Source organism: Tamandua tetradactyla, chromosome 6, assembly GCF_023851605.1.
Source record: "Tamandua tetradactyla isolate mTamTet1 chromosome 6, mTamTet1.pri, whole genome shotgun sequence".
Lineage (NCBI taxonomy): Eukaryota > Metazoa > Chordata > Mammalia > Pilosa > Myrmecophagidae > Tamandua > Tamandua tetradactyla.
The window spans coordinates 148,887,792-148,913,123 of NC_135332.1; the positions used below are offsets into that span (position 1 = coordinate 148,887,792).

The window sequence follows — 25,332 nt, forward strand, 5'->3', positions numbered from 1 at the left end:
ATGTTAACATGAGGAGTATGGTGGTATAGAGAGGTACAGTGTTGTAGAGAGGTACAGTGGCATAGAGGGGTATGGTGGTATAGATAGGCACTCACTGGTAGTTCACTGTGGATCTTTGTTTTAGGGGATATTATTTCTCCTAGACTATGACTGTGTATAATAAGTTATTTCATAAATGAACCCATACCATACTCAACAGTAGAACAATATTTTTATGTTAAATTTACATTCTAGCAGATAAAGTAAAGCCAAAAATTTTGGAATTAGAAATAAATAAAGGAATGATTCTCTTCAGTGTTTATTAAATATTACCTTTTAACTCTAAGGTTCAGAATCTTTCACTGCTAAGTAAGAAATTCCCTTAAAGAAGCTTAAAATTTTAACACAAAAGTCAAGACAAATATTGTATGGGCTCACTGATTTGAAATAATTAGAATAACCAAACTCCTAGAGTAAGAATCTAAAATACAGGCTACCAGGAAATAGGGTGGGGTGTGGAATAGGAAAATAAGGCTTGAATGTACAGATTTTCTATTTGGGGTGATGAAAAATTTTGGTAATGGATAGTGGTAATGGTAACACAACACTGTGAACATAATTAACACCACTGAGTTATATATTTGAATGTGGTTAAAGGGGGAAATGTTAGGTTTTATATGATACTAGAATAAATTCTTTTTTAAAAAAAAAATCCATGAAACTACACAACACAAAGACAAACTCTAAGTTAAACCATGGACTATAAATTAAATACCAGTAATGAGGATAAGCATCCTTAAGGAGCCATCTTGTGTATAATAACTTACAAAAGAAAACTCACTTGAAAGTTGTAATGGCAGCATCCCATTGCTATGGGATGTGGTCTATGTTTTAATAAAAGTGCTCTCTGCTGTTAAGTAGACCTTTATTATTGTTCAGACAAGATCATTCTATAAATTTTATTATCTCAGATTATAGTGGTGTTTAATTGGGGAGAAAGTAGATTTACCTAATGCTATTCATATATAATATTATTTGAACAATTGAAGAAAAAGCTAACATAAAATAAAATATCAGTTCTAACTTTCAGTTATCTTTCCTGAAGATTCATATTTGCCTAATAAGAATAAAATGAAAAAAGACCATTTATTTTCAGCCATTTCAGCAAACAGTTGTTTCTGTAAATCAGGAGCCAGAGAAGTAACATCAGTAAAGTGAGCCAGATATAAGACAAAAGATAGAAGCAAGCACTCTGAAAAACTGAAGAAGGCTTACCTGTCCAAAAAGGAACGGTACTTACTTAGATCAAGGTAATTTATGACAAAATGAATATGACCAAGCATTGGAAAATTATTTTTCCCCAAAGACAAACTATAAATCTGGATATTTACCTTAAAATCTCTTAATTTGAAAAGGTTAGCAACTAAATTAAAGCATTATTTGAGCTAAACAAAATAAATGTATTGACCAGATATCCAAGGATCACCAGTTGGCAATTTCTGCTGCACATGCCAGCTTTTTTTCAGTTCTCATGCTTCCTTCCCATTCTCACTGTCACCTTGATGGTTCAGGACCACTTAGCTCACCTTTGAAATCGTGTGATAGCCTCCTGACCTGCTCTCTCTCCTTCTGGGTCTCCCCACTCCGATCTAGCTTCACTGTCTACATCATTTCTTTTAAATAACTGTTCTTAATACCACTCTTCCTCCTAAAGCCTCACAGCGATTCTTATTTACTGCTGAATAAAGCCTTTAGCCTGACAAAATATTTTACAGTCTGGTCCTTAAATGCAGATTGGCTCCTCTACTCCACAAGGCCCTTTAGGAACCTAATAATTTAACAAACCTGAACCTTCTTATTCTTGGCCTCCAAACCTTTGTCCATGCCTTTTTAGTCTTCCTCTACACTGCATTCTGTGTAATTGCCCTACAGAGCTCAGCTCGTATCCCATATATTCAATTAATTCTTTAGAAGTTATATGACCTGCTATAGGTAGAGGAAAATGCATGAGCTTGAAGGTAGAAATGGTTTGAAACATTAATTCGTCCTCCTCTTAGTTGTGTGATACTCAATTTTTTTGAGCTGTAGTTTCCTCATTTATATGTGAAATATATATAATAATGCCTATCTTGGAGGGATGTTGCAAAGATTTATAATAATGTGTATAAAGTATCAACCAGTAGTGCCTGCTAGCATAAAATGGATGGTTATTATTCCCTTATGAACCCATTTAAAAATATTTTTACCTTTTTCTGAACCTCCAGATCTGTGCTATATATCCACAGTTGGCTATTTGTGTTTAGATTAATTGAAATCTAATCAAATAAAAAATTTAGTTCCTCAGTGTCTTAGTTTGCCAGGGCTGCTATGACAAATATCACACAAGGGTTTGATTTAAGGAACAGAAATTTATTTTCTCACAGTTTGGGAGGCTAGAAACCCCAAATCCAGCTCTAGCAGGCTGTGCTTTCTCCTGTGGTCTTTCGCCTGCTAGTGCTGGTTTAACCCAATCCTCAAGGTTCCTTGGCTTGATTCTCTGCCTTCATCACATGGAAATCTCTTTCACTGGCTTCTCCAGCTTCGTATTTCTTCTGACTGACTGTGGCTGTCAGAATTTCCTCTGCCTTTAAGGCTCCCAGCCCTATAGATTAAGGCCCACACTGAATTTGGCCTCATCTAAAATCTTCGAAGATCCTATTCAAAAATGAGTCCACACCTTAACTAATAATAACATCTTCAAACGTCCTGTTTGGAAATGTGATCAAACTCACAAGAATACGATTAAGACCTGAGCATGTCTTTTTTAGCGGATGTGTTTCAATCCCCAATACGCACACTAGCCGCATCTCCCTATCATATATTATAAATGAAACATGTATCCCATATGTTTCATTTAGGATGCCTGGCTGTAATTTAGGCAGAAAAAGTATTTGTGAAGGGATATTGAAATAGCTCACAGAATCTTTAGGAAGCCTGGCAACCTGGGCTAGAGGCTAGGAATGATACCAAACCATGCTATTGACCCAGTCCTGCCAAACTCCCAGTGCTGCGCAGCACTGCCGTCACACTCACACCATTGTCAGCCCTGATGATGAATCACTGGATACCACTACAAGACCACTTCTCGAAACTGTGAGTTGTGGCCACCACCCTCACTAGAATAGAAGCCTCTGGTATCTCTGCTTCTTCATTTCCATAGCTTCAGATTCAAAGCTTGGGGCTTGAGTGATGTGTAGTCCTCTCTTTCATATCCAGCTTTTCATATTATGGTGACATAAGCCAAAAGACAAGTTATCTGCCTACAACTCCTCTCATTTAAATGGCACAGAAGCAACAAGATAACCAAAATAAAAATTCTCATTTAGGAAGGAGATAACAGGAAACCCAAAGCAATCAATCATCCATAGGAATTATCCAATCCTATTGGATAAGAATGGGAAAAATTAGCAGTAGAGTCCTTTCTCGATTTACCTATCTAGCAACCCAGATTCTGTTCTCTGGGAGATGTTTCTTAATCCTTTACCCTCCATGGCCACAAAGATTTGCATTGAAGAGTATTATTTTCTTGGAGGCTGTATGACTTTTATACCCTACTTCTTGCTACTGTAGATTTGGAAACCAGTGGGTACCTTAGAGGTTGAACAGACTTTTGTAAAGTGGGCTAGTGATTATTTTGCTCTACAGGTTGTCTGGCCATGGACCTACAGAAAAGATTCTGCCAAAGTTCAATGGGCGGAACTTTAGACCAAAAAATAAAGCAAGCCACTCTATATAGCAAAACAGTCACAATTTGTTAGGGAACTGGAAAACCAGGAAGATAGTCCTGGACGACTGCAGAATTTTCGAGTAGCACTCTTTGCCACCCAGGGGATTGCAGGGGGTTACATAGGGTAAGAACAAGGAAGGCATGGAGCCAAGTCAAGATTTTCAAGATCATAAACATGTTTCTTTGAAGTTGAAGATATGTAACAGGAGTAGTTTAGTATGAATAGCTACCATGCCTAGGAATATGCATGTGCACTTTAAGATGCACCTATAGGGAAAGGTGTTTTGCCTTATCTAGGAATTTATAACTTCTTTGGTTTATAGCCTCATGGTCTATCCATCAAAAAACCCACTCTTACTTTCTACATGTCCGAGCAGCGTTGCCTGACCTGCGTTCCCCAAATCATCTGCCCCATTTTATGGAGTAGAGGACATCTCCATCTAGCACATGTTGGACAGAACTTACAGGCCATAAACACGCTGCTTTATTTCAAAGGGAGATGCAATCTTTTACATACTTTCCATTCAGTCTTAGGACCCTTGTGTCCCAATTCATGGTGTAGCCAATCTGCTTGGTCATGGTTTTCACCATCCCATCTAATTTTACCTAAGGTGTCAGCTTCCAAATTTCCCGGAGGTGTGCCTGAATATGGGCTGGAATGTGCCAGATTGTATTTTGACATCAAGATTTTGTACCCTAAAATATCTTCTGACAGGGCTTTACCCCATATGTCCTTACCAGCTATGGTAAGTGGTTCTTGTTCCCACTGTACCATCCAGAGAGTCAGACCAGAATCCACAGTCCAGCTTTTGGTACATATGGAGATAGGTATAGGCTTATGGACTGTAACCATCCAGATGGCTCAAAGCTAAGCCCATTGACAGTTCTGACATTCTACTTCATCCATCCATAAAGTGTCCCTAGTTATTTTAATTGTTATTGAATACCGAGGGGATTGTTTTCTGCAGGAACCATCAGTATACCAGGCATTCTCTATTACTGACCCTACTTTCTCTAGTGCTGGCATGGATGGTGTAGGGGAGTTCAGATTCTCCACATATGTAACTGGCCCCAATAATTTATGTAACTCCTCAAATATTGGGCTAGTATGGAAAGAACTCCTTTCTTGTAAATAAGCATGCCATTTGTAAGTGTGCTAGCCTGTACACCAACACTTTCACATCAGATATAAGTGTCTTTGACCCTTCCATTTATTTGTAAGGTCATTTGCGCAGTTATTGGCAAAGTCATTGTTTTAGGCTCAGTTTGCATAAAAGCAAGATATACTGCTAACAGTTGTTTTCCAATAGGCCTATATAATTGTTCTGTTGTTTTCCAAGCTGTAATAAGAACCTGAGTGGTACTTGCTTCCTGTTTTGTTTTTGCCACAGGTCCCACCCAAACCTTTCTGGGTAGCTGGAAACATCCAATTCACAAGCCTGCCCTGCTAGTAAAGTACCTAAAGACTGTATCAGTTTCATAGCTATTTTTTCTTGTTGGAATGCTTATTCAGATTCAGTGTCCCAATACTAGTGAAGCCCCTTTATATCAATCTTTATAATGGTCATTAAAAACTGCTGTGTTGGTAGGCTGTGGTTTCATGTAATAGTGGGGCCATGGTTTCTAGTATTACATCTAGAGATATAATATTATCAAAAGTAATCATAATATCATCAATATAGTGAAACAGCAATATTTAGTGGATTTTTCCATCCTCCTAGATCAGCTGCCAGCATTCCACGACAGATGGTGGGGATATGTAGGTACCTGTACCAGTGGGCAAAACATGGAAAGTCCACTGCCACCCTCCCCATGTAAATGCAAATTGATCTTGCTTGTCTTCAGTTGGTGGGATTCTGGAAAAGGCATTAGCTAAGTCTATAATAATGGAACTCTCCTAACTGGGCAAATAAGTTATCAAGAAGCATTGCAAATTTAGCACTGCATTCTCTGAATAGGAGGGACAACCTTATTCAGTTCTCAATAATCAACTGTCATTCTCTAGCTACCATCAGGCTTTTTCATTGAACATATGGGAAGATTAAATAGACTCTGTGCTGGTCGTACGATCCCAACTCTGCCCAATTCTTGTAACATCTCACTGAATTCAGCATGTCCACCCAGGAGTTGATATTGTTTGTATGACTGGTTCTCCTGGAAGGGGGCAATCACACTGGGGACCAACGAACAGCACCCCATTTAATTTATTTCATCGTGTGGATTGAATGCAAAAGTAAAATTTCATTGATGATGGCAATAAGGTCTAGGTCTTGTAACACATCCACCCTTAATATATATTCAGGAATTGGAGAATACATACAAAATCATTGCACATGATTTGCAATGTTAAGGTAGTTTACACTATGCATATGACTTTTCCCCTTTACCCATTTATGACCTTTAGGCGTCCATTAAATCTCCAGGGATTCCCATAAAACAGTGTACACTCTGTTTCAGTATCAATAGGGGCTACAACATGCAACCAGTTTTTTGGAGACCAGTAGACAACTAGTTCTATACGAGGCCTGTGACTGCCTACTGTTGCCTGTATCTGCAGGCAACTATGGCCCCAGTACTATTCTTCAGGTGTAGGTGCGTATGACCCCCTCATACCAGACTTACTTTCCTTGGGGTGTGCTGTGGGATGACAAATGGTGGCAAGAATTTAGACATAGGTAGAGGCTTTTTTCCCTAGGCAGATTCTGCCAGAATTCTACTAATATAGCATTTGGTTATTTATCTTGTTTTTCTATTGGGGTGCCTGCAGCAATTAACCCATAATTGTTGATGGGTTATGTGTACAGGCCCCCTCTGCCCCTTCCCTTGTGCCGTCTCTTTGGTTCCTTTCCTTAACCCTTTTAACCATATTCTTTCTATCTCACCCAAGCCTAATTCTCTCTGTGCAACCCAATGAACAGCCTGGCCAACTAGAGGACTTAGAATGGCTACTAATGTCCCATACTAGGATGGAACCATGGCTTGGAGGATTTTATCCTTAATGCTAGCCATGAACAGCTCATCGTCAGGTCCTTGAAAGTGTTCAGCATATGCTGCATGCTTCATTCCCAATTCTCTAACTGTATCATGTAATTCTTCCGTAGATGACCATCTGCCTGTTATGGATGGCATATCCCCCTCAGTAGGCCAGGCCAGTTTTGCAGGTAGAATGTACCACACTAAAATTTTGAATGCCATCAGATCTTTGCCATGCCTGGTAAAGAATATTGACCATAGAAAAGGATATGTAGCTCTGCTAACCATTTTTACCACTTCCATTCCTGAAAGCAAAATACTGTCTCCCCTTACATCCCATAATCTTAGTAACAAGCAGCTATGCGCTTTCTTCTCTTTCATTTAAACTTTTCTATTAATTCTACTAATTCTTTGGGGGTATACTCCCTCATTACTGTTTACCTTTCTGCCGGGATATCTTCCCGAGGATCATCGGGATTCCTGGTTGCTTTCATTTTGCAGTTATTAATGGACTTGCTTATTTAGGCTTGTCTTCAGTTTTAATGTTCTCCTCCCATTCTCCCTCTTCAGCACTCTCCCAGGTATCCCACACCTTGGGAACCCAACGTTCCCTCTGAATAATGGCTCAGACCTGGAGCCATGGCATCCTTTGTTCATTTTCACCACTTTATATGCCTTCAAGTCTAATTATCCCTGTTGGGTTTATACATTTTTTGCTACTGGCATTATTGGAACATGCTAACTTAATACCCTTTTCCATAGTTAAAGCTTCTTCTCATCTCCTTACTTCAGCTTCTACTTTTAACTGGGCTTCCTTAGCATCTCTAACTGTCCTTAATAATAGCCATGTGGTGGCTACAATTGCTTCTTTTCCTTGTGATTTCCATTTGCCCTCCCAGGTTCTCCTGCAGGACTAATGACACTCTGGCTGGCTTTTTGGGGATATCCCTGTACTCAATATAATAGTGGGCCAAACTATTATAAAATACAAGCTACCTCCTTCCACATTCTGGAAATTGGCCCCCCTGGGATTTCCCCTGCTGACAGTAACATTGTGTCAGTGGATTCCAGTTTCCCTTGGCTTGTTTTGTTTTGTTTTCAGTCTCCTGTCTGGCTTGCCAATTATCTGGCCGTGAACGTATAGAATAGGGTCTGCCAAAGTTCTAGGGGCACTTAAGAATAGAAAACAAAGCAGTCCACTCCATATAGCAAAGTTCCCTAAACAGTTTATTAGGGAACTTACAAACCAGGAAGCTGGTCCTAGACAACCACAGTAGGATGTTCAGAGTGTGATTACAGGGGGTTATATGGGGTAAGAACAAGGAAGGTACAGAGCCAAGTTGGGATTTGCAAGATTGTAAACAAGTTTCTTTGAAGTCACTGATATGTTACAGGAGTAATTTAGTACAGAGAGCTCCCGTTCCTGGGAATATGCATGCCCACTTTAAGATGTACCTACAGGAAAAGGCGTTTTGCCTTATCTAGGAACTTATGATTTCTCTGCTTTATGGCTGCATGAAATACAGGTCCTTCAAAAATTTAGTAGGTCTACAGTCTATTTTCTTTCAGTCAGTTTCAAGTGTGAGTCACTACAACCAAACACCTCATTAGTCAACAGTTTTAAGTCTGAAGATTCTGGCCTTTTACTTTCTAGCCCTTGCACCCTGCTCTCTTCCTTTGGTTTCAACTTAGTGGCTGCCAAATTGAGATAACCTGAAAAAAATAGTTTTGGATGTGAAGGCAGCCCCTTAATCCAACTTGGCCAGCTGGCTCTCCCCCTTTGTGTGACAGAGCCCCAGTTATTTATGCATAGCTTTCTTCCCCCAAGTTCAGGATAATTTCACATGTTATTCCAGTCATTTTTCAAGTAAGAATTCGTGTAGCATTCTACAGTTTTCAAAATTCATTCACGTAGATTAGAATAACGAATCCTTTTTCATCATTGTTCATTAAACACCTCTACGTGTCATATACTCTATGGCATAGGTTGAGAATGAATGCAAGTTTTTACAGAAGAACTCTGAGCTTCAGAACAATGTAACCTCCCCAGGGTTTACAAATGGTCAATGAGAACGTGAGCTCATCTTATCTGATTCCAAAATGCCATGTTCTTCCTATATAAAATAATACCTCAAAATGTCCAACGTGAATTAAGAAGCAACTATTGACATCTCACATCCATTCCTGATAGAAGAAAGGCACAGGTATTTGTATATTGATGCACAGCCAAGGACTGATCTGTCAGTTTTTAAAAAGCCAAAGGGCTGAAGGGAAACAATTTTCTAAATCGTTTAACTTGATTATTTTCTAAGGGGCGTTGACTTGCTCCCCCTAAGTGCCATAATAGGAACATCAGGCAGGTGTAACAAAAAGTACCACAAAAATACAAATGCAAAAAGAATAGCAGTGAGAGGTATAATTTATTGTATTTAAATGTTTTAAAATATCAACATGATAAAACTTCCTTTTATGAAAATTATGGAATGATCCCACTTGACTACAAAATAATTATAACTTCAGTTTTGTTGCTCATTTAAAAATTGGAATTTAATAATTAAGAACTCTTAATGAACAAGAACTCAAAATGGAAAACAAGAACTCAAAATGGAAAACAACTCTGCTAGTGCTCTCTAATGCAGATGAGGAAAAACCACAAAATCCTTTTCAACTCCAAATCATGTCAAATTCACAATTTTTCATAATTTATTTAATACTATTTGGCTTCTTCTTGGTAAGATCTCCACTTTTTGGTGTGGGTAGGTCTAAACTGATACGCTGAGAGATAAAAAGTTACAGGGAATAACTATTTCTGATACATTCATTTCCATTTTATCATAAGTATATGTTACTCCCATATTCATGAGATCAGAATTTAGGAATGGAACTAGCATTTTCATATTCTGAATGAGTGAACAGAGAGCATAAATCGTCTGAATCTCAACACAGTCTATAAAGCTATTCATTTTATGATTATCTGGGAATGCAGGAAGAAAATGAGATGAGGTTTCAAATCCTGGATTACTCTGGAATTAGAAATTAGTGTCCAAAATCTTAACTGAAGATAGAAGCCAGCATGCTGTGAGAAACAAGCAGAGGCTTTGACATTGTCAGGGTTTAGATTCAGATCTCTCCTCTATCTCTTGCCAGTTGTGTGACTTCGGCAATTTCCTCATATACAAAGTGATAGTAACAATAATCACCATATAAAGTTGTTATGAAGACTAGAAATCATAGGATTTTTTTTTTATCCACAGTGTCTTGCACAGGAAACAATACTTTTTCCTTCCTTTTTGAATGAAAAGATTGAATGTTCCCCAACTTTTTACTTTGAAATATTTTTAACTTATAAGAAAGGAATAGACTCATATATATCCATTACGTAGACTGACCAACTTTTAATTTACTTTCTCTCTCCTTCCCCATCTCTCTCATACACACACACACACACACACACACACACACACATTCACACATATTTATATGGTTTATTTTTTGCTGCAGTATTTGAGAGTAAATTGTAGACATCATGATACTTCACCCCTAAGTATTTTAGCATGCATCTCCTAATTTAAAAGAAAAAACATAAACAAGAAAATTTACAGAAATTCATATAATATAATAAAATGTCCACTCCATATGTAGTTTTCCTTAATTATCTCCAAATTTGTTTTTTGTAGCTTTTTTTTTACATAGGTAGGCACTGGGAATCAAACCGGCGTCTCCAGCATGACAGGCGAGAACTCTGCCTGCTGAGCCACCACGGTGTTGTTTTTCTCCTCAACCCAGGATCCAGACCTCAACCCAGGATTCAATCACTGTATTTGTTTTTTATACCACTGTAGTCTTTTTAAAAATCTAAAACAGTTCTTTCACCTATTTTTCATGGCATTGTCCTTTGAAGAGTCCAGACCAAGTTGTCATATAGAATGTCCAGTATTCTGCATTTATCTGGTTGTTTCTTCTGTTCCCTGTGTTTACTATAAACTAAAAATTACATCATAGATGTGATTAGATTCAGATTAAACATCATAGGTGATGTTATGAACTTTATACATCCAGTCAATAGACACATATTATCAAGGTTTTTCACTTCTAGGCATGTTATTTGAGCACTTGGTTAAAAAGTAACTGCTGGGATCTAATGGGACTTCCGGAGAAGATGGCGGCTTAGTAAGACGCGCGGGTCTTAGTTCCTCCTCCAGAAAAGCAACTAAAGAAACAGAAACAATACGAAACAGCTCCCGGAGTCACGACAGAGACCAAAAAGACAGCGTACCCCACTCTGGAACAGCTGAACAGGCAGGGAGAATCCGCTGCGGTGAGATACTCGAGGGGCGCGCGTTTTCCCGGCCGGGGCGGCTGGCGACAGGGGTCCCCTCCACGCACGTGGCTCCCCGGTCTGACTGGGAACGTTGGACAGCGGGGCCCTCCCGTCACGCTTGGCGTTTCGGGCCAGCTGGGCAATTAGGACCGGCACTCTCCCAAGCCGCGGCGGCCAGCAACCCCTGCCTTCACGCGCGGTTTCCCGGGCCGACTGCCGTGCAGACAGACGAGCACCACGAGCGCCACCTACTGGGCAGGAAAAGAAAAACAGAGCCCAGAGATTTCACAGAAAAACCTTTCAACCAGCTGGGTCCCACACCCAGGGAAATCTGATCAAATGCCCAGACACCAGCAGAAAATAATGGATGACGCTCAGAAAATTGAAGATATGGCCCAGTCAAAGGAACAAACCAATAGTTCAAATGAGATACAGGAGCTGAGACAACTAATGCTGAATATACGAACAGAAATGGAAGAAGTCTTCAAAAACCAAATCAATAAATTGAGGGAGGACATGAAGAAGACATGGGCTGAACAAAAAGAAGGAATAGAAAATCTGAAAAAACAAATCACAGAACTTATGGGAGTGAAGGACAAAGAAGAAAAAATGGAAAAAACAATGGATACCTACAATGGTAGATCTAAAGAGACAGAAGCTACAATTAGTGAACTGGAGGATGGAACATCTGAATTCCAAAAAGAAACAGAAACTATAGGGAAAAGAATGGAAAAACTTGAGCAGGGGATCAGGGAACTGAATGACAATATGAAGCGCACAAATATACGTGTTGTGGGTGTCCCAGAAGGAGAAGAGAAGGGAAAAGGAGGAGAAAAACTAATGGAAGAAATTATCACTGAAAATTTCCCAACTCTTATGAAAGACCTAAATTTGCAGATCCAAGAAGTGCAGCGCACCCCAAAGAGAATAGACCCAAATAGGCGTTCTCCAAGACACTTACTAGTTAGAATGTCAGAGGTCAAAGAGAAAGAAAGGATCTTGAAAGCAGCAAGAGAAAAACAACCTGTCACATACAAGGGAAACCCAATAAGACTATGTGTAGATTTCTCAGCAGAAACCATGGAAGCTAGAAGACAGTGGGATGATATATTTAAATTACTAAAAGAGAAAAACTGCCAACCAAGACTCCTATATCCAGCAAAATTGTCCTTCAAAAATGAAGGAGAAATTAAAACATTTATAGACAAAAAGTCACTGAGAGAATTTGTGACCAAGAGACCAGCTCTGCAAGAAATACTAAAGGGAGCACTAAAGTCAGATACGAAAAGACAGAAAAGAGAGGTGGGAGTAAAGTGTAGAAAGAAGGAAAATCAGATATGATATATATAATACAAAAGCCAAAATGGTAGAGGAAAATATTATCCAAACAGTAATAATACTAAAAGTTAATGGACTGAATTTCCCAATCAAAAGATGTAGAATGGCAGAATGGATTACGACCCAGCAATACCACTGCTAGGTATCTACTCAAAGGACTTAAGGGCAAAGACACAGACAGACATTTGCACACCAGTGTTTATAGCAGCATTATCTACAATTGCAAAGAGATGGAAACAGCCAAAATGTTCATCAACAGACGAGTGGCTAAACAAACTGTGGCGTATACCTACGATGGAATATTATGCAGCTTTAAGACAGACTAAACTTATGAAGCATGTAGTAACATGGATGGACCTAGAGAACATTATGCTGAGTGAGTCTAGCCCAAAACTAAAGGACAAATACTGTAAGGTCCCACTGATGTGAACCGACATTCGAGAATCAGCTTGGAATATATCATTGGTAACAGAGACCAGCAGGAGTTAGAAACAGGGTAAGATAATGGGTAATTGGAGCTGAAGGGATACAGACTGTGCAACAGGACTAGATACAAAAACTCAAAAATGGACAGCACAATAATACCTAGGTGTAATGTAACTAGGTTGGAACACTGAATGAAGCTGCACCTGAAATATGGTTTTTTGTTTGTTTGTGTGTTGGTATCTTTTGGTTTTGTTTTTTTCTTTTTCCTTTTTATATATATATATGTATTTTATTAGTATTATTATTTTAATTCTCTTCTCTATATTAACATTCTATATCTTTTTCTGCTTTTTTGCTAGTTCTTTTCCTAAAGCGATGCAAATGTACTAAGAAATGATGATCATACATCTATGTGATGATACTAAGAATTACTGAGTGCATTTGTAGAATGGAATGATTTCTAAATGTTGCGTTAATTTCTTTTCTTTTTTTTGATTAATAAAAAAAATTAAAAAGAAAAAAAAAAGTAACTGCTGGATTTTCTCTTTTGAAAAGATGCATTTTTTCCTTTTATAATTGCTAAGGAATCTCTGGAATGATATACTTGGGCATCATGTGAATGTTCTCCAAAAACCTGTCATCCAGTGGTTTAAATATCCATTGCTGATCCTTGCCTGCCTGAATCAATTATTGCATTGAGAGTGGCCCTTTAGATTGGATTTTTATTTGAAACATAATCAACTGTTTTTAATAAACCATTTTAAATATGTATATTAACTCTATGTCCTTTACATTATACCATACAGCATAAATAAATTTAATATTAATGATTTATTTTCATACATTCAAAGTTTTTGCTTATAATATGACATTTTCTATTTTTCTATAGACAAATATTTTCAACTTTGATACTTTTCTTAAAAATTATTAGTTTTATGAATGTGTTTATAAATACTATGATGAATTATATCGTAATGCATACTAATTGCACTTGCAGAGGACAGACTAAAAGGAGTTCCAAATATAAAAAAAGTATTAGGAAATAAAGACAAAATTTATTCCAAGAGCAGCCTAAAGAGACATGACAACTAAATGTAATGTGATATCCTGAATGGACCCTGAATCAGAAAAAAGAGCTTTAGGTTAAAAACTAAGGAAATATAAGAAAACATGGACTTTAGTTCCTTATCATGTTCGTTAATTTTGACAAATGTACCATATATTCATGTCAGATGGTAGTAATAGGGGTATCTGGGTGGAGGGTATAATGGAACTCCTTCTACTTTTTTTGCATTTTTTAATAATCTAAAATTAAAAGTTTATTAAAAATTATTTTAATATGTTAGTTCAAAATAAAGCATTTCACGTTTAAGAACTACAATTAACATTTCTTTAAACACACAAAAAAGACTATAAAAATAGTTATAAAGTAGAATACCTCAGATTCAGAGTTTTTATTAAGAGTTGCATTCAAAATGGTCATTTTTAAATAATCCTGAAAAAAAAAAATACAGAAATTCAAAACCTTCTATTTACAAGAGAATGGAGTACGTGTTATGGCTATTGTGTGTGACTCTGTCAAAATAGGCTCAGTTATGGTTTTGTTTTTTGTTTTTTTGTTTTTTTGCATGGGCAGGCACCCGAAATCGAACCCGGGTCTCCGGCATGGCAGCGAGAACACTGCCTGCTGAGCCACCGTGACCCACCCTCAGTTATGTTTTAATAATAAACAACTCAAAAATATCAGTAGCTTAACACAAAAGAGTTCGTGTCTCACTCCTGCTACATGTCCATGGAGTGTTATAAATGTGCTGTGCTCAGGGATCCGCGCCGACGGAGGCACCCTTCCACAGTCACTAAGACAAAGGGAACATGGTGAATCACATTCCAGCTGTTGAACTTCTGCCTAAATTACATGTTCCAGTTGGCTCACATTTCGTTGGCCAGGCAAATCACATGGTCACACCTAATTTCAGAGATGGTGGAGAAGTACATGTGCCCAGGAGGAGAAGAAAAAGAATATTTTCATACAGCCTTAATGTCCATCATGATTGTGACCTCTGCTTGTAGCTCACTATATTGTAGTTATTAGTACATAATTTTCACAATACTTGTGATAAAGCCGTTAGAATGAGTGGATTTGTGTTAATCTCTGAAACAATTTTGGAGCTCAACTAATTTCTATTAATTTTTACTTTAGTTTAGTTATTAATGCAGATGGCAGTTTAACCTAGAAGTACTTGTCAAATAGTCATCCTTAATTTTTTTAGACTTCCAGAAGTTTGAACTATATTTATTATAATAAGTCCCAACAAACATAGATCTAAGTGCACAAGCTTTCATAGGGAATTATAACAATCTACTCATGACAGTTTCCCATGTACTGAAGTCTTGCAGGGCCAAATAGGTAAATAAATTAACCACTTTCATGTCTTAATATAAAATCTGCTGATGAGAAGTATGTCCACAGTGGTGACCTTGGGGACACAAAGGTACTGGGAACCACTCCTATACTTAAAAGTTTGAGGAATTGGAGGAACAAAATAGAAGAGTATTCAAGAGTAATTTGAATTTATCAATGGTTTTAAACATGAACATCTTCTACTAAAGAGGAAATAGCCACTCAGGACCTCAGCTTTCGTGTTCCTACAACAATTAAATGGATAAACTATGATGGTACCCTGGATCCCTAAGATTGCTTCCAAAATTCTGTAAGTCAGTAGTTTTAGGAATTATAATATTCTAATGCTTTCTTTAAATTCTTTAAATATAATGCAAATGGCTTCTCTGAAATATACTAACTCTGGAAAATGGTTATTTTGTATATGGGAAAACGATTACTCCCTTTAGGCACATAAATTATGGTTTTCAGTCTCTGCCAACAAATCTTCGACTTCTTTGTGTCCATAAATCATACTGACATCAAGAAAATCCTGAAACCAAAGTTTGTCTGCAAGAGAAGAAGACTTCCAGGTGAGAGGAAGCAGGAATGAGTTCTGAGGATCCAAGATGTGCAAAGAGAGCAGCATGACATCGAATTTGGCATTTCATTGTGAACCTCATCTTGGACCAGGCTTAAGACAGCTTCCAAAGTCAGTAGCAAGCAGGGCCATTTGATTTTTGTTGTCGTCACTCAGGGTTTTCTGATTTTCAGGTGTTTGGTCTTTTATTTCATTAAGTGGGTTTCTTTGAATACAGAGGGTACTAAGTCAATGAGTCTTCAGACAAGAAGAGCAGAAGTTTAACTAGGACTCCTCTTGTTTCCTGCTTTCTGCCTATGATTTTTGTAATTCAAGAACTTGATTTTCACTCACAGTCACAGTCTCCAAATGCACTTTCACTTAAAATAGCTAATGCCAGAGTGAATCCTGGTTAAGAGTTCAACAACAAAATCTGGGCCTTGGTTCAATCTGAGTATTTTTAAGCATCTTTTTAAACATCTTAATACATACACACATGCACACTCACATACATACATACATAGTATTCATACATATGTGTATGAATGTGAGTATATGTGTGTCTGTGTGTATGATGGATATACTTTTATTAAAAATCATGGCTTTAAATTCTTATAATTTGGGTTGATCAACCCCTGAAGTTACAATAGGATTTTTAAATATCTCCTCCCCACTTATATATATATCTACATATAGATATTATTTGTAGATATGTACATATCTACAAAGGTCTCAATTTGCTGTATTAATTTTATTTTGCTGTGCAATAATAGCTCCCATATTAGCTCCCAGTTCTGTAGGTCACAGGTGTAGAATGGCATAACTGGGTTTTCTGTTCAGGGAATCATATAGTTGAAATCAAGGTGTTGGCTGGGATAAGTTCTTATCTGAAGCACTGGGGAATAACTTCTCTTCCAAACTCATTCAAGTGGTTACTCAGAATCCAGTTCCTCTTGGTTGTAGGTCTGAGGTCCTTGATTCCTTGCTGGCTGCAGGTAGACATTTTTTCCAGCAGCTCAAGGCTGCTCTCAGGTCCATTGCATAAGTTCCTCTCTAGCTCCAAGCCAGCAAAGTTGCATTGAATCCTTCTTTACTTCACATCTCTCTGATTTCCTCTTCTGCAACCAGCTAGAGAAAGGACTTGGTGATCTCCCTCTTTTCAAGTCCACAGATTAGTCATATGCAAAATTTCTTTTGTCCTGTAAAATAGCATAATCATAGGGGCTTTCTTAGAATTCTGCCTACCATGCTTAACTTATAAAGTTATTCCCTATTAGATGCATTCAGTGTTTAGGTTGAATAGCTTGACAAATAAGTTTTGAACATTAAATGTGAATTACTACAGTGAATTATATTTAAATTGCTTTTATTGGGAACGTGATGCAAAATTTGGTGATACTCAAAAATAAACTTTCTTTTTAAGTAAGTATAGACTTATTTAATGTACCAGATGAAGGTACATTTAAAAAGACCTGTTTTAAAGGACTAATTTAACTGCTTAGTATATTAACTAGAATTCTTGGTTTCCCTCAGATGATGGTGAGTAGCACAGCACCCCAGAGTATGATGTTACTGGTGATCTTGGCCAGACACGAATGACATAAACTAATAGACTTTAGAGCTAAAAGAGGTCAGAGATCATCCTTTCCCTTTCCCCTGCTCTTTTCAAAACGAGACAGACTTATAGTGGGAATATGATTTAAGTCAGCTAGTTAGTGGCTGGCCCAGAATATACACTTTCTGATTCCCTATTTTGTAAAAATAGCAATACCATTAAAATTGTTAATTTTTAAGATAGTGAAATTGAAAATTTTTCAAAAAAATCTGGCCTGTTCTAACTAAGCACTTTAATGTGTTATTTTCATTAATCTTCACAAAAATCCCATGAGGTGGGCATTATTACTATCACCAGCATTTCACAGTTTGAGAAAACTGTCACAGAGGGGTTAAGTAACTTACTTAAAATCTCCCAGCTTGTAAAAAGATAGAGCAGAGATTCAAAGAAAGTCACTAGTCTCTGACCTCTTCTTTGGCCTCTGCTCTTTCCACTCCACCACCCTGCTTCCAACAGGGCCCTCCACACGCATTCACAGAGTTCGCATAGCATAGCCTCCAGAGACTGCTACACAGGCGAGCCCTGTGGTTCTATTCTGACAATTTAGCAAACAGCAGCAAATATGGAGTCAGGGGATTGTGTACAAATTCTAGTTCTATCACTTCCTATGTCACTTCCGGGAATTGTGTAACTGCTGGGACACTTAAATGCCTATCTGTAAAGTGGGAATTGTTAGAATTTTTATAAAGAAAGCAATCTATAAACCAATGGACTAGATGCTCATTGGGCTGTTACTCTTTGACAAATGGTGGCTGGTTTTCATCATCCTATAATAGCTAATTTTCAAGTTATTCTAACTCTGCTAGAATCAGACATTAAATAGAAATACAGTAGATCTTTGACATTGCAAAGACCATGTACTGAGGCCTTTGAGAATCTTATTTCCTTTGTAAGTCGTACGCTTCCTGGCATGTACTCATATGACAAATTTCCAAATGCACTGAAGTTGTTGGTCTCACTTGTTGGTGATTTTTTACAAAGATGTTCTTCACAGGAGGTAGAACATTAATGCTACCTAGAGAGGCAGGAGCTCAGCCCTTGGCCTGGCGCCCTCACAGCAGGACAATACCAGGATTTTATCACCTGGGCAAAATTTTATCGCTTTTTGATGTGTTCATTTAGGGATCATTCTCAAATAAAATTATAGATATTAAACTCATGAAAACAAGTTTGACTCTCCATCTTCATCCTTTTATTTTTCCTTAACATTTTGCCCTGTTTGTTTTATATGTGTGTGTAATTTTTACTACACTATTTGAAAGTAAATTGCAGACATTAAAACACTTCATGTCTAAATACTTCAGCATTCATCTCCAAATAAGGAAATTGTCCTTTGTAATAAAGCCATTATCCAAAAATCAACGATTTCCTAATCCATCTAAGATTTAATTCACATCCACATGTTCCCCAAAGGTCCTAAAACTGTTTTTATAGTATTACCTTTAGCTTGTTTTTGTTTGTGTTTTTTGCTCAAGCTAGAAGCCAAGGTATGCTCAAGAGTATTTGACAGTTACATTTCTTTGATATCTTTTAGTCTAGAACAATTCCCCCACCTTATTTTATTTCCTTGTTTTATGATGTTGACTTTTGGAAGAGATTAGCCAATTGTCTTAAATAATATCCCGTGTTCTGATTATGTCCTCATTGTGTTATCTTGTTATTTTATCACCTCTATTTTTATAACTAGAAGTTGGTTTCAAAGATCTGGTTAAATTTGGTTTGTATTTTTTTTTTCGGTCTAGAACAACTTGACAGATGAAATTGTGTATCTTATATCAGGAGTGCATGTATATTATGAGTTGTCCAACATTAGTGCTACTAAGTTTGAACAGTTGGTTAAAGTGGTGGTAGTCAGGTCTCTCAGTGTTAAAGTACACTTTTCCTTTAAAGGTTAGAACCAGTTGATCAAATGATTTGGCACGTACAAATAACCTTTTCTCCAACCTTTCATCTAATGATGTTAACAGTCATTTGAGCCTTGCCTGAATCATTTACTCCACTGGAGGTTGGATTTAATTTTATCATTCCTCTTATATTTATTTACTGACATTCTTTTATAAAGAAGGGCTTTCCCTCATCAGTGGGGAATACTTTATATTCTCTTACAGTTTCATATCAGTGCAACATATTTACTACCATTATCTATGATAGCCTTAGGTCATAGAACTGATTTGTAAATAACTTGTATTTTGTAAATACTTTTTAAAGCATTTTCATATACAGTAGAGTTGACAGTGGGAAATAGACAAAACTTAAAAGCAGTATTTTGAAATTGTGAGTAAATATTATAAGATTTGGGAAAATAAATATCATGAAGTTATTGATAATATCAGCATATTTATTGATCTAAAAAGAACATATTAATAACCAGGCACTAAAAGAATTTACTGGATAGCTGTATCACCAAAAGCTAAAGATATGTGGATAAATATTTAAGCGTGACAAAAAATAATCCAGACAATCACCTTCCTGCTCCAGTTTCAATAGTCTCTCAAACTCCACACTCCAATATTCAAGCCCCTTATAAGCTGGGCTCAGCTTATCTAGCCACCGCTCCCTCCCTTTCATTACTCCTCCATGTACTTTGGTCATTGTGCCATCCCCTAGTGGCATATGATCATCGTCCCTTTGCACCTTTGTCCATACTGTTTCCCTCATCCCAGACGCTCCTTTCTGCCTCTCAGGTCCCAGTCTACCCATATTTCTAACCCGCTCAAATCCCACTCCCTCTATAAAGCTGCTTCTTCCCTAACCCCTTCAGACTGCACTTTTTATCTCTGTCACATCAGTGTTGATTGATTTAGTATGCTGTTTGGTTTTCTAATTGGCTCCTGTAAGTAAGTCTCATTTCCAAACTGTGGAAGACCCTGATCAGGTTGACTCTGCACACGGCCAAATAGTAAAAGCTCTTTTCACATGGCATTGCCAGGTTTCTCATGCCCCTTTGAGCATCTTCAAAAACTTTATGAAAGTTACCAAACAGATGTGAAGTTGTTATCAGTGTTCTTTCTGTAACTTTCTTTGCCTTCTAATATCTGCCTTTAATACCTAATACCTAAAACAAAGAGATTTTCTTGGGAAAGTAAAGGAAGAGTTTGAGAATTCCGTACAGTACCACCTGTTCTTTTTAAATAGCTTGAAGGTTTAGTTCCTTTACCACGACAGAAGAAAAGGAAAAGAAAAAGATAGGCATAAGGAAATCTGGCATTTAAATATTACAGTGAACAAAGCTTATTTTATTTTACCTAGGTTGAACCCTTTATGTTTCTTATGTTGCTAATTTGAACACTGTTTTAAATGCAAGTAAAACAATGGCATTTTATTCTTCTTGACGATTTCCTAGAAAAGTTTCATCCCATTCAAAAGGATATTCTTTTAAATGCCTTTTTTCCTCTGTCTCTTTAATAAGAACCCTTTGTATTTATGCAGCTCGTTTCGTCTGAGGATCGCAACCTGTTGCTGGATAGTTATTACAAAACTCTTACCCTTTTTGTTTCCTGTCTCTGCAGAAGCAGGAGGTAAAAAACTACGGAGCACTGTCCAGAGGAGTACAGAAACAGGTCTTGCAGTAGAAATGAGAAACTGGATGACCCGACAGGCAAGCCGAGAATCCACAGATGGCAGCATGAACAGCTACAGCTCAGAAGGAAAGTGAGTGAGACCAGCTGTAATGTGCGCCCCTGCCAGGCCTCCACAAAGACCCTCTCCTCTGTTCATTCTCTGGGGCTTTCACAAAAGCTAACTCACATAGTCTAAGAGCCATTGCCATTTTCATTGGCTGATGTCCTGTGAAGAGCACTTTTGCTCACCTGCCACTGAGCAATGTCACATATCTGGCTTTTTATATCAAGGGAATTAATTTTGGGGGTAAAGTGTTTTGCTTTAGTGGCAAGATGTTTAAATGTGACTCTCACATGTGCAAATAAGATATTATCCCCTAGATTTAAATAATATATAAGAGCGCAAAAATAATAAGCACTTATGCCACACTATATAAACAGTAATAATTTTTCAAGTCTTTGCACTAACAGTTTTTATTATTAAAAATATGGAATGCCGATGTATACTTAGTTTCATATGATAATAAACAGTTCAAATAAATGTAATAACCAAAAAGAAATACCACAAAAAGTGGGGCAGCCCTTTATTTATATAGTTACCATGTAGTTTTATTTTGATCAACTGCCTATAAGGTACTTTTTAAAGCATTTGTAAAAATTGAGTAGCCCTGTTGCCAGCAAATTGACAGGAATCACCAACTGCTGATCCATACATGGATGGGTAAGGGCCATTAATAGAGGAAAGTGGAATTACTGACTTCATGATTTGTCTAGTACAATTATTTAAATATAAGAGACGTATATAGTTTCCATGCATTTATAAATAGCGTATGTGGAATATTTATGGAAATAGATTAAGATGTTTGGATGTACTGACTATTTGGGAATTTGATGTTAAATCAAGGAAGTCTTAAAAGAGATGGAAAATCAAGTAAAAAAAAAATATGCACTGAGCACTAATCATTGTAAGGCACTATCCTAAATACTGTTAGGCATATATAAATATTTACCATGTGACCCCTGAACTCTAGTCTGGAGAAATGGGATAAATATTCATGAAGTCATTAAAAAAATATGCATTACACCTTACAAGTTCCAGGCACTGTGCTAGGAGTTGAGGATACTAAGTCATACATGGGAGATAATGTTAGTTGATAAGTTAGACCATGGACTTTGGGATCCTATAGGCCTAGATTCTCATTTGGTTTTTGGTAGCTATATGACTTTGGGCAAGTTATTTAATTTTTCTAAGCTTCATTTAAATTGATAGATGCTTACAATTTCCAGATGTGGTTCTGGGGGAACAAAACAGACAAAAAGCCCTGCCCTCATAGAACTTACATTCTAATGGGGAAGATAGGCAATAAATAAGAAAAATTATTAAAATTTACATACAAGAAAAAATGGTAAATATAGAGTACGTTGGGGGTACAGGTGCTAAGGAGAAAAATAAAGCAGACATGTTAGAGGATGGCGTTACAATTTTGGAGTAGGGTAGACACGGAAAAGGACACATTTTAGTGAAGATCTGAAGGAAATGAGTGGGTCCATGGATATTTGAGAAAGAATATTCCAGGCTGAGGCCGTGCTGAGACCTTGAGGCCGGAGCCTGCCTGGCACCAGGGTGAGGAAGGGTGACACTGGAGGGGATTAGATGAGGGCAGGAATATAACAGATTAGGAATTCAGGTGGGGGTGGCCCGGAGTAGACAGCTTTTCTTGCCTTTACATTGTAAGGACTTTTACTTTTATTCTGAATGGGATGAGAAATTATTGGAAGGTTTCGAATGGAAGATTGGCATGATCCGACTTCATTTTTAACAGATCACTCTGACTGCTGCAGTGGAGGGGACAAGGGTGGCAACAGAGGAATCAGACAATTGGCTGTTGCAGTAATTCAGATAATAAACTCAAAAACTATTAAAGTCACAAACCTGTCATATTAATGAGTCATCCATTAATATTTTTCATTAGTAAAAAAACTATTTTTAGTATCTACTAAAACAACAAAGCCTCTAGTTAGTGATGGTCTGCACAGGGTGGTAGCATTAATGCGGTCACATCCTGGATGTATTTAGACAATAGAACAAATAATGTTTGTTGATACATTTGATGTGGATGATAATAGAAAGAGAGGAAGGAATAAAGAGGACCCCAAAGTTGGCCAATTGGAAGAATAAAGTTGCCATTTATTAAATGAGTAATCCTCTGAGAAGAAGAGTTATAGATTTTGTTTGTTTGTTTGGAGAGGTGGGGGTAGTAGAGGCTCAGTTTTGAACAAATTATTAAGTTTCACGTTCTTATTAAATGTGCAAGCAAATATGTAGACTAAGCGTTTGGAATACAAGACTATGATCCAAAAAGAAGGTCTGAGTTGGAGCTGTCAGTGTGGGCAATATCAGCATAGATGGCATTTAAAACCGTGAGGCTGTATGAGATAAGCAAAGGAGTGAAGGCATAGAAAAGATAAGAGGTAAAAGGATTGTTCTCCCAATCTGTAGTGGCGGAATTGCAAGGGAACTGCGATAAAGTGGAAAAAGACAAAAGAGGAAAACCGGGAGACTAGGGGGTCTGGGAAGCAAAATGGAGAAAATTTTTCAAGAAAGAGGGAGGGGTAGATTGTGTCAAATGTTAATATGTTAATTCAAATGACTACTGAGTATTGACAGTTGGATTTGGCACTATGGTCATTAGGTGACCTTGATCAGAGAAATTTGGAGTATGAAAATAAAAATTGGTAAGAGTTTCAAGAGGGAGTGAGGGGAAAGAGATTGAAGATGGCACAGAAAGACAACTTAATCCAAGAGTGTTGCTGAAATGGAGGTAGAGAAATGGGATAGAGAGGGAGATGGGATTGGGATGGGGCGTTTTAAAAGTACAAGAAATAATGGCATGTTTATTTGCTGATGGGAATGATCTGAAGAGTTTCTTTATCTGAAAAAATAGGTTAAATAATAGAATCTATCTCACAGTGTAGCTATTGAGGATTACCTATGATGATGCTGGCATATAGTAAGGGTTCAACATGTATTGACTGTTATTGATATAAATCATAATCCCTGTCCTCTAGACTAAGGATGAGAAAGACACACGAATGACTACAATACAGTGTGACAAGTGTTTCTGGTGGCAAACATGGGCTGCTGAAGAATATGGAGGCAGAACCATGGGAGGTGGAGAAGGGGTTTAGTAGTGGTACCAGCTGCTCCTGTCATAGAAAGGAGGCCAGAGGGAGGCTTGCATTTGCCTGAAAGTAAATAAAGTTTAATCCTGTTTGTTATTTTGCTTTTAGTCTGATTTTCCCAGGTGTCCGATTGGCCTCTGATAGCCAATTCAGCGATTTTCTGGATGGCCTTGGCCCTGCCCAGCTAGTAGGGCGCCAGACTCTGGCTACACCTGCCATGGGTAAGAATTTCTGTCACATGATTCCATTGTTGTTCTTCTGGATTACTGAAAATTGCATTTTCTAATTTCATAGAATCTTTAACGATATTATCAGCAAGAATTAAGTATCTTAGAGTTTACAATAAAAATTCTCTGACTAGTTTTCTTTTTCTGTTTTAATGTATGTTTTTAAGGTAAAACATCACTGATGTAAATTTTTAAATATATTTGAATTTAAGGAAATGTGAGAAATAATGAAAGGATATTACACCAAGGTCTTTAGCATTTTTCTCTCTGCATTTATATATTAAGGCATGTTTGTTTCTTCCCCTACACACTATTAGGTGACATTCAGGTAGGAATGATGGACAAAAAGGGACAATTGGAGGTGGAAATCATTCGGGCCCGTGGCCTTGTTGTAAAACCAGGTTCCAAGACACTGCCAGGTAAAAATGGAAGCAAATTTCTTATTTTTGTTTATAACCCATGATCTTCAACTAGAGGCTTTGTTGTTTTACTAGATACTAAAAGCTGGTTTTAATTAATTAAGGATATTAATGGATGAGTCACTAATATGACAGGTTTGTGGCTTTAATAGCTTGTGTATTTATCCCAAGTGGGTGTTCAATGAGAGTGATCTAGTGGGTTAAAATAAATTGTTAAATAAGTTTATGTGTAATAGAAACTACTGCAAATCAAAATCACTTTGTGACAACATATACATAAAAGGTTCTTTTTTTATCAGCTGATGTTCTGTATTATATGCAGTTTATTTGGTGCTTCAAAATTCTCCTTAGGATTCCTTAGAGCTCTGGAATTAGAATGAAAATAGATACAGATCCACAAAGTAATATATGCCTTTGTATACTGAGCATTCTAATTATAAGACTTTTACTTCCTGTAATGCATAAGGAAAGAGAGACTCTATTAAAAGTTTTTATCATAAGATAATATATTTGGACTGAGATATCATTACAATCTAAGATGCATGAAGTTATGGAAAATTCCACA

The 25,332-nt window shown here is 37.3% G+C and overlaps 1 protein-coding gene across 20 annotated transcripts in view; it reads left to right on the forward strand.

Annotated features, from left to right (window-relative positions):
- Window positions 1-25,332, forward strand: part of RIMS2 (regulating synaptic membrane exocytosis 2) — a 757,916-nt gene that overhangs the window by 727,947 nt on the left and 4,637 nt on the right. For all 20 annotated transcript variants that reach the window (XM_077167426.1, XM_077167432.1, XM_077167428.1 and 17 more), the window contains 3 exons: window positions 20,888-21,029; window positions 24,230-24,342; window positions 24,666-24,767. In XM_077167426.1, coding sequence (XP_077023541.1) covers window positions 20,888-21,029; window positions 24,230-24,342; window positions 24,666-24,767 — 357 coding nt within the window. The remainder of the gene's footprint in view (window positions 1-20,887; window positions 21,030-24,229; window positions 24,343-24,665; window positions 24,768-25,332) is intronic.